The sequence below is a fragment of the Equus caballus genome, chromosome 1 (genome assembly GCF_041296265.1).
Source record: "Equus caballus isolate H_3958 breed thoroughbred chromosome 1, TB-T2T, whole genome shotgun sequence".
NCBI lineage: Eukaryota > Metazoa > Chordata > Mammalia > Perissodactyla > Equidae > Equus > Equus caballus.
Window position 1 is genome coordinate 58697251 of NC_091684.1, and position 10703 is coordinate 58707953.

The 10703-nt window shown below is 46.5% G+C and overlaps 1 protein-coding gene across 1 annotated transcript; it reads left to right on the plus strand.

Annotated features, from left to right (window-relative positions):
• The first annotated feature begins 6870 nt into the window (after positions 1–6870).
• On the plus strand, positions 6871–10445 carry FAM241B (family with sequence similarity 241 member B). Its single transcript, XM_001503697.5, has 3 exons — positions 6871–6997; positions 8260–8409; positions 9640–10445. Exons 2-3 carry the CDS (start codon positions 8317–8319, stop codon positions 9907–9909), a joined length of 363 nt encoding a protein of 120 aa, XP_001503747.1. The 5' UTR covers positions 6871–6997; positions 8260–8316; the 3' UTR covers positions 9910–10445.
• Positions 10446–10703: the final 258 nt, after the last annotated feature.

Below are 10703 nucleotides of genomic sequence, written 5' to 3' on the forward strand. Positions count from 1 at the left end.
GGATATTGTATGTCAATTAAACTGCAATTCAAAAATTAAAATTAATTTAAAAAATAAATAAAAACAATGTCTTGATCAATAAGAGTTTTTAATTTCAATGTAAGTTTAATGCAGTAAAAGTTATCAATCATTTTCTTTATGGTTGTCAATTTTTATGACATGTTAAGAAAACTTCCCCTACTCTGAGGTCTAGAATATACGCATGTATATGATTTATATTCTAAGTTCTTTATTGTTTTGCCTTTCATAGTTTGGTCAATAATACACCTAGAATTGTTTCGGTCTGTGTACAATTATGTGAGGCAGGGGCTGATTTCACTTTTCTCTGCGGTGGACGCCCAGTTGTCACAGCACCGCTCACTGAGAAGGTTATCCTTTCCCTCGTTCTGCAGTTCCCCTTTACCAAAACTCCCAACTGATGGATTCATTCCTAGACTCTAGCTGCCTATTGGTCATTTTGTTATCCCTGTACCTAGATCCAACATCTTAATGTCTCACCAGAAACTGTAGAGACTAGAGGAAATGGCACATTATTTTTCAAGTGTTGAAAGAAAGACCTGTCAACCTAGAATCCTATATCTAGTGAAACAGCCTTCAGGAATGAAGAGGATATCAAGACATTCTCAAATGAAGGAAAACTAAAATAATCTGTCTCCAGGAGACTTACTCTAAAATAATGGCTTACGGAAATTCTCCAAACAGAAAGAAAAAAAATAAAAGAAAGGAACTTGGGACACCAGGAAGGGAGAAATAACATGGCAAGCAAAAATGTGGGTAAATACAATAGGCTTTCCTTCTCTCCTTGAGTTTTCTAAATTATGTTTTACAGTTGAAACAAAATTATAACACTGTCTGATTTGGTTCTAAATATACATAGAGGAAATAGTTAAGACAATTATATTATAATTGAGAGAGTAAACAGACATAAAGAGAAATAGGGTCTTATACTTCTCTCAAAATAATAAAATGATGTCACCAGTAGACTGTGATAAGTTATGTATATGTAATGTAAAACTTGGCCCAGATTAAATTAATTAGATTACATAAATAAGCTATATAAAGTGATAAACTAAAAAGTATTATAGATAAATAAAAATGAAATTCTAAAAATATTCAAGTAACACAAGAACGCAGGAAAACAAAAACAGAGAAATGAAAAAAAGAGAGAACAAACACAAAACAAAAAAATTAATTGGCAGACTTAAGCCCTAACATATGAATAATTACATTAAATGTAAATGGTCTAAATACTCCAAAAAAAAAAAAAAAAGATTGGCAGAGTGGATTTTAAAATTTGCTGTCTATAAGAAACTCACTTCAAATATAACACTATAGGCAAGTTGAAAGTAAAATTATGAAAAAAGATATCATGCAGACACTAATGAAAAGAAAGCAGGATAAAGTAGACTTCAGAGCAAGGAATATTACAGAGACAGAGAGGGACATTTATAAAGTACAAGAGTCAATCTACTAAGAAGATACGACAAACTTAAGTGTGTATGCACCAAATAACAGCTCTGCAAAATATGTGAAACAAAAACTGATAGAAATGAAGGGAGAAGTAGACAAATCCACGATTACAGTTAAAGTCATCAACATACCTCTCTCAAGAGTTGACAGAGCAACTAAACAGGAAATCAGTAGGGATATGGAAGAACTCAACACCACCATCAACCAACAGTATATAACTGAGATTTATAGAACTTTCCACCTGAAAGCAGCAGAATACACATTCTTTCCAGTCATATATGGAACATTCACCAAGATACCATATCTTGGACCATAAAACAAATCTCAACAAACTTTAAAGAACTGAACTCATACAGAATGTTCTTTGACTGTAGTAAAATTAAATTAGAAATCAACAAGAGAAAGATGACAGGAAAATTTCCAAACACCTGAAGACTAAACAACACCCTTCTAAATAATCCATGGGTCAAAGAGGAAATAACAAAGGAATTAAAAAATTCATTGAGGGGCTGGCCCAGTGGTGTAGTGGTTAAATTTCCGTGCTCCTCTTTGGCAGCCCCAGGTTCATGGGTTCAGATCCTGGGTGTGGACCTACATACTGCTCATCAAGCCATGCTGTGGCAGCATCCCACATACAAAATAGAGGAAGATTGGCACAGATGTTGGCTCAGGGCCAATCTTCCTCACCACCCTCCACCCCAAAATTCATTGAACTAAATGAAAGTGAAAATATAATATACCAAAATTTGTAGAGCATAGCTAAAACAGTGCTGAGAGGCAAATTTATAGCACTAAAGGTTTACATTAGAAGAGAGGAAAAGTCTCAAACAAATAACCTAAGCTCCTACCTCAAGAACTTAGAAAAAGAAGAGCAAAATAAACCCATAGCAAGAAGAAGAAGAGAAATAATAAAGATAGGAGCACAAATCAATGAAACTGAAAAGAGACAAACAATAGAGAAAAATTAATGAAACAAAAGTTGACTCTTTGAAAAGAACAATAAAATTGACAAACCTCTAGCGATGTGAAAGGAGACAAGAGAGAAGAGCAATATCAGGAACGAAGCATGGGATACGACTGCAGACCCTGCAGACACCTGGAAGATAACAAGGAAACACCACAAATGACTCCACAAACATAAATTTGACAACCTGGACAAAATGGACCAACTCCTCAAAAAACACATTACTACAACTTACTCAACATGAAACAGATAACTTGAACAGCTCTATAACCATCAAAGAAATTGAATTCATAATTTTAAAACTCCCCCAAATAAACCTCCAGCCCCAGGTAATTTCATTGGTGAATTCTACCAAATATTTGAAGAATTAACTCTAATTCTATATGATCTTTTCCAGATAATAGGAGGGAGCACTTACTAATTCATTTTATGATGTTAGCATTGCCCTAATACCCAAATCAGACAGAGACAGTATAAAAAAAAAGACCAATACTGCTCATGAATATAGACGCAAAAATCCTAAACAAAATATTAGCTAATACAATTCAGCAATATATAAAAAGAATTATACACAATGAACAAGTGGGGTTTATTCTAGACGTGCAAGTCTGGCCCAATATTTGAAAATCATTCAACATAATCTACCACATTAACATGCTAAAGAAGAAAAAGCACATGATCACATCAATCAATGCAGAAAAAGCACTTGCCAAAATTGAATACCCATGCATGATAAAAATTCTCAAAAAACAGAAATAGAGAAGACATTCCTCAATTTGATAAAGAACATTTATTTAAAAAACTACAGCTAACATTACATTTAACCGTGAAAGAGAATGATTTTCCCTTAAGACTTGGAACAAGGCAAGGATGTCTGTTTTCACCACACTTATTCAACATAGTATTGAAAGTTCTAGCTAGTGTAATAAGACAAGAAAAGGAAATAAAAGTCATAAAGATTGGAAAGGAGGAAACAAAATTGTCACTATTTGCAGATGACATAATTGTCTACATAGAAAATTCCAAGAAATCTATAAAAAACACCTAGTACTAATAAATGAGTTCAGGGAGGTCATGGGATACAAGACAAACATACAATAATTAATTATACCTTTATATACCAGCAATGAATACATGGAGACTGAAATAAAAAATATAATACCACTTATAATCATTAAAAAATGAAATACTTAAGTGTAAATCTAATGAGAAATGCATAGGACTTATATGCTGAAAACTATATGACTCTCACGAAAGAAATTAAAAAGCAATCTAAATAAACGGAGGGATATACTGTGCTCATGGATTGGAAGACTCAACATAGTAAAGATGTCAATTCTCCCCAAATTGATATACAAATTTGACACAATTTCTATCAAAATTCCAGCAGATTTTTTATAGATATAGGCACGATTATTCTAAACATATATGAAAAAGCAAAGGAACTATACAAACTAAAACAATTTTGAAAAAGAACAAAGAGAGAGGAATCGTTCTACTCAATTTCAAGAATTATTATAAAGCTACAGTAATCAAGACTGTGTGGTATTGCCAGAAAGACAGACATACAGATCAATGGAACAGAAAAAGGACTCACTGAACATCTTTTGTTAGATCCATCCTAGGTGCTTTATATATATTTTTAAAATTTCATTTCAAGTGGTACTATTTTTGTAATTTAATTTCCTAACTCTTTGCTGCTTGTATTTAGGAATACAATCGATTTAAAGACAATAATCTTACTAAAGACTCTAACCAATTCTGATAATTTATCTTGGATTTTCTAGGTCATATCATGGGTGGCTAGGTACCTGTCCAAACTTGGTGGAGGAGAGGGCTCAGTTATTAACAGGCATAAGGGGACTATGAATCTGAAGGACATTTGGCGGTCCCTGCCACATCAGGGGAAGGGGCTATTTCATATTAAAGGAGATTTTCTCACACTGCAGCAGAATGGGGTCTTGTCCCATTAGTTGTGTGTGTTGCCACTAGATTGTGATGTAAAATGTATTTCTGTCAAAAGAGTTTGAAAAGCCACCTATCTGAAGCAGTGCTCTTCAAACCTCCGCGTGTGTGAGTCACCTGGAGTTTGTTAAAGCACAGATTTCTGGGCTCCAACCTCCCAGATTCTGACTCAGTAGGTCTGAGCTGGGGCTGGAGATTCTGCATTTCTGATAAGTTCCTGGGTGAAGCTAACGCTTTGTGTAATGAAAGCATACACAAAGATTTTTAGGCAGGCACCGACAAAGGTAAGATTTTTACTCCCACACATTCTTGAGCTGCAGCTTTACAGCCTGGTCCTTCGCTAGAAAGCGCTACTTTTACTTGGCTTGGCATGATGGGGACGGACTGAAGGCTCCCAGGCCCCCTGTTTGCATTCTGGCATTTTGGTGGGATCGTAAGTGGAGAGTCTAGCTCAGGCCTCAGCGGGGAAAGGCTGCGTTGTGTCTGCAGGAGGGTCTCCCTTTATTCTCTGTAATTGTCGGCGTCTGCCTGGGCTGCTCTAACAAAACACCAGAGGCTGGGTGGCTTAGACAACAGACATTTCTTTCTCACAGTTTTGGAGGATGTAAAGTCCAAGATCAAGGTGCTGGCCGATTCCATTCCTGGTGACAGCTCTCCTCCTGGCTTGCAAAAGGCTGTCCTCCTGCTGTGTCCTCACACGAAGCTCTGGTTTCTCTTCCTCTTCTTACAAGGACGCTAATCCCATCATGGGGCTCCAGCTTCATGACCTCATCTAAACCTAACACCTCCCAAAGGCCCTGCCTCCTAACATGATCACGTTGAGGGGTTAGGGCTTCAACATGAATTCAGACCATGAATTTTGGGAGGGACACAAACATTCAGTCTATAACAGTAATGTAGCTGCAGATATTTAGGAGGGCGCTTAACTGCCCAGAAGAAGGTCTCCATTTTCCAGCTGCCCCTAGCCATGTGACTTGTTCTTGCCAGTGGAATATGAGGGGAGTTATGTGCTACCTCCACAATACTTTCTCTGAAAGAAATCATCGGGCCTCCATTTCTTCTCCCCTCTCCTTTCCATGGGCTGCACATGGCAAAGTTGGTGAGCAGTTCTGACCAGGAAGAAAAGGGCAGCATCCTAGGGTGTGGGGGACAGCGAGATAGAAGGTGTGTCCGCGGCTGGTCTTGTGAAGCAGAGCCACCCGCCTGACCTGGACGGCCCATCCACTTGTTTGAATCACTGCATCTTTGATTCTCATTGTTACAGCAGCTTAGCCTGCACTCAAGCTAATATGCCTAGGCTTGGGTCTACGTCTTAGGCCCTTCCACAGACCCAAGACGCTGTGGGGCTAGAAGTGCAGCCACGATTCAAACCCAGGCGGGCTCTAGCAGCCACATTTTATCCGCAATGCCAATCTGCTCTCACAGTACACATGCATAATTTATAAACAAACAAATAAGTAACACACAAATAAGATACAGATCTCAGGGGGACCTGTTCAACGTTTTTTACTGATAGTTTCATAATCAAATAATTAAACCCTGGTGGCAGATGATGGGTCCCTGAGGCAAGGTCTAAGTCTCACTCTTCTTTGGTCCCCCCACCCAGGGGCTGGCGGGCATCTGGGTCCTTATTGCATGGTGGCTAAGTATCCTCCTACTCCCGGGAGCATCTATTGATTGATAATCATAACTAATGTTTATCAACACTTTCCATGTGCCAGAAATGGAAACTTAATCTTCATACTTAATCTTCACAACAGCCTGTGACATAGGTGCTACGACTTTGGCCATTTTGCAGGTGAGGACACTGAGTAGCTCAGTAACTCGCCAGAGTCTGAAACCTGCAGCCAGATTGTGGGAGGCAGAGCTCATTCTCTGCCCTGTGAACACGTCCACGGGAAACAGCTTATAAAAGGGGCGAGGAGCCTTGAAAACATCAGGAAAGAGGCAGAGGTTGATCGTTCACTCCTTTGCCAGATGGTTCCCTTTGCCAGGAGTGCCCTGCCCCATTTGCCTGGCAGACAAACTCCTTCTGTCCCCAGCTCAAAGGCCACCTCCTCTAGGAAGCCTGCCTTCCCTCACGTTGCAGTTAGTTGCACCTGCTCTGTAGTTCCTGCCTCGTCTTCCCCACTGGAGTTGGAGCTCCTTGAGAGCAGAGCTGGGTCTTACTCAAGGGGCATCCACGGAGCCGGCTCAGCAAACTTGCGAGGGGGCGCTGAGCCTGTAGCCGCCCTTCCTGCCGGGCGAGGGGCGCCCCCCCACCCCAGGTTTTTCCTCCGCGGGCTCCGCTTCCCTTTCCTCCTCCTCTTCTTCTCTCTCCTCCTTCCTCTCCTTCCTCCTCACTAGGCTCTCTCCTGCCCATCGCTATTCCCCCACCTCCCTGCCTCCCGCTCGTCCTCAGCCTCGTCTCCCGCCCCCTTGCTCCCTCCTCCCGCGCCCGGCCGGCGGCTGCAGTTCCCCGGAGGCCTACAGAGGGCGCTGCGGCGCTGCCGGTTGGGCCGTGGCGCGGCGGCGCGCGCTTCCTGCCGGGTCAGGTGGGAGGAAGCGGCTGGCGAGCCCGGGAGTGGACGCCGCCGAGGCCCGGAGCCGCGCCCGCAGGTGGGTGTGCGGGCCCGGGGCGCGGGGCAGCGGGCGCGCGTCCTTCCCCCGCCTGGGGCTGGGCTCGGGGCTAGACCCGGGGCCGGGCAGCGCCCCTTCCCTGGAGCCCGCGGCCGCTCCCGTCCGGCCGCACGCCCCCTCCCCCGTAGTGTCAGGTGCACGGGGCGGCCGCGCCCTCAGCCCACCGGGCGGGCGGGATGACAAAGCACAAAGAGACTGCGGAGGACCACGACCCGCTTGGCCTTCTCCAGGGCCAAGCTTCAAAAAGGGGACGTGCCTGTCCCAGGCTCCAGGCCACGGGCGAGAGAACAGGGCTCTTAATCCCTTTTGGTTTGTGTGTCACGAGTACCTTTGAGAATTTAGATGAAAACTGCGGCTCATCGCCTAAGAAAAAATGGCCTTTCCACAGACTCGGGGAGAGGCATGGAAGGGCCCGAACCCCCACCTCCAGCCATGGACACCCCTGGGTCTGCGGAGTGGGGCTCTCCAGAGCCACAGCAGCATCCCCATCCCATGTTTTGGGAAGGCTGGGCCCTGCCTTCCTGTTAGCAGACAGACTGGTGTTCCCCGAGGGGAGGGACAGGTGAGGGGCGTGCCCTCCGCAGGAAGGGTCTGCTCCAGTCTGCGCTGGGGCTGCGTGGCCGCACGCAGTGGATCTAAGGGAGCTCTGAGGTGGGCCTGGATCTCCCGGGGGGACAAGGCCTGGGTCTCTGGGGACCAGCGCACTGGGCCACTTTTTAACAGAAGGGAAATTGAGACAGGCCGATTCTGGTGGCCTGGACTCCCTATTGAGTATCCAGAGAAGGCCGGATGGCCAGAGTTCCTGGCCTCGAGTTCTTCCTCTGCTGCAGATAGGTGAATGGTCCTGGGCAGCTGGTTAAACCTCTCTGGGTCTCCAGCTGTACCTGCCTCGGAGGAGTGTTGGCAGCGTGAGAGAGGAGCCTCAGAGGACTCTCCACAGTGCCTCGGCCACCGCAAGGGTGCCGTCCCTATCGTTGCTGGTGTGGGATAGGGGGTGGGGGAGGGTACAGAGGGGGTAAGGAAACTTCCTTCTCTGAGGATCCTTTGGATAGTTTCCCCGGCAGACTCACTGTCTGAAAGACTTTTGTCTGGCAAACGACTTGCATTTATTTCTCCCCATTTTACTAATCAGACCTAGCGCCTGGCTCCTCAGTGTGCGTCACCAATGTGAGCACCCAGAATTGCACTTTTTCCCACTGAAAGCAAGCATCTCCTTATCTCTGGGAAATTGTGCCCTTCAGGCTTTTTCAGGTCCGGGAAAAGGTGCAGCCCAGCAGGGACCCACAGCTCCTGGGAGGATGGTGCGCATCTTGGCCAATGGGGAAATCGTGCCAGATGACGACCCTCGTGTGAGGACCACCACCCCGCCACGCAGTAGCGCCCCTCGACAGGTAGGCTCCCAGCCCCTGAGGAAGTGGGGCAGCTGGCCTCCCATCCTCTGTACCAACTACTCCTCAGCTTCCAGAAGCTCTCTTGCTGAAGCCCCCTTTGCAGAGAACCAGGCTGGGGAGCCATGAGGGGATGGGGAGGTGTCAAGACTTGGGGAAAACTGGAGTAGGTTTATTGCCTAGCCCCCTGCTTCCCTAGCTCCCCCTCCTCCAGGCAGCCTTCCTAGCCTTCAAACCCAAGACCTCTCTCCCTCTTAACCTGGTTAGCAACTCCCACTGGAACCAGCATCTGGTTTTTTTTTTCCAAGGAAGATTAGCCCTGAGCTAACATCTGCTGCCAATCCTCTTCTTTTTGCTGAGGAAGACTGGCCCTGAGCTAACATCTGTGCCCATCTTCCTCTACTTTATATGTGGGATGCCTGCCACAGCATGGCTTGCCATGCGGCACCATGTCTGCCCCTGGGATCCGAACCAGTGAACCCCTGGCCGCCGAAGTGGAATATGCACACTTAACTGCTGTGCCACCAGGCCAGCCCCAGCATCTGTCTTAAAAGAGTCTCTTGGGTGAGGAGCAGGCCCTGTGGCGTAGTGGTTAAGTTTGCTTGTTCTGCTTCGGTGGCCCAGGGTTCACAGGCCTGGATCCAGGTGTGGACCTATGCACTGCTTGGCAAGCCATGCTGTGGCAGGCGTCCCACATTTAAAGTAGAGGAAGATGGGCATGGATGTTAGCTCAGGGCCAGTCTTCCTCAGCAAAAAGCGGAGGATTGGTAGTGGATGTTAGCTCAGGGCTAATCTTCCTCATAAAAAAAAAAAGTCTGTAGGGTGAGAGAGAAGCTGGAGAATAAGTGGAGAAGATAAGACTGTGGAGCAGATGGCCACACAACCATGATTTTAAAGGAAGGAGTGAGGAGTGTTAAACATGGCTCTCCAAAAGCTGGGCCCTGTAGTCCAACCCTCCTTGCCCCCTTCCTCTATTCTCTTCTCCTTCAGGGCACCTTCTCTCTGGCATGACTTGGGGAATACGGACTGGCATTTTCTGTGCTCTGAGAGCTTGTGGCTCAGTGGTTGGGATTCCTGTGGGGGGCATCTGGGGATTGCCGAGGAAGGAGAGTGTGGCCCTGAGTGGCTATGGGGGTGCAAGGCCCAGCCCAGAGAGTTCCCTCCTGCCTGGTGCCCCAACTCCAGGGAAGCTTTCTCTGGATTCACTCATCTCTCTCTGTCTTCACCTTCCAGAGCTTTCTCAATAGGGGCCATGGTGCCCCCCTGGGAGGTCCCGGCCCCCGCCAGCAGCAGGCAGGTGCCAGGCTGGGTGCTGCTCAGTCCCCCTTCAATGACCTCAATCGGCAGCTGGTGAACATGGGCTTCCCCCAGTGGCATCTCGGCAACCACGCCGTGGAGCCGGTGACCTCCATCCTCCTCCTCTTCCTGCTCATGATGCTCGGCGTTCGTGGACTCCTGCTGGTGGGCCTCGTCTACCTGGTGTCTCACCTGAGTCAGCGGTGACATCTGGGGGCTGGTGGGGCAGGCATGTGGGAGAGGGAGTTGCTGGCCTTGGGTGAGAGCAGGCACGCGGGGAGGGGATCACATGGGGCCTTGAAGGTGTGTTCAGAGATGGGGCCATGGGTGTGTTTCCACATTGTGTTAAGCATGAGGCAGAGGGAGCCTCTAGTCCAGCATTCTCAGAGTATCCTGTGGAAACCCTCATTCCCTTGAGATGTGTTAGGTGGTGTCAGGCCTGCATCAAGCACAAAGTCGGAGCAACAGAGGGATTCCCTTTCCAATTCTTTTCCAACCCTTTTGTGCCAAGAAGAAAGTCTCAGCTTGGTGCCAAAACGTTCTCCTGCCTCCAGAACACGTGCTGACTTCCCCTGGTACCAGGAGCAGGCCTTGGGCGAAGGGCGGGGGGAGAAGTTTCCAGACTTTTATAGCACTGTTCTGTTTTAGTGGTATATTTTTATTGGCTACCTTTTACTTGTGACAAGTGGTACTGGCATTCTATTGTGGTGGCATTTTCAATAAATAAATTTAAGTAAAAATGAGTCTGTGTAAAGACGCTTGTGAATAACTGGACAGGTGCACGTGGGCACGGCAAAGGTGATCTGGGAGGGATCAGGTTTGGGGACCAGGCTAGAGGTGGGCATTTGGCTTTGGAGGGTGGTTTTTGAGCCTTTTTCCAGAGGCTCCAGGAATGGGAGGGAGTCCAGGTACCGCCTGCACTTGGGCCCCTGCTCTGATGCTGGGTTAACTTCTAGGTTCACTCTGAGATGCTGGATTTGGGAGTCGGCCTTGTGGGGAGG

Coding starts and splice junctions, on each gene's coding strand:
- FAM241B (XM_001503697.5), top strand. CDS start 8,317: ATGGTGCGCATCTTGGCCAATGGGGAAATCGTGCCAGATGACGACCCT. Junction 8,410..9,639: donor GCAGTAGCGCCCCTCGACAG/GTAGGCTCCCAG, acceptor TTCACCTTCCAG/AGCTTTCTCAATAGGGGCCA.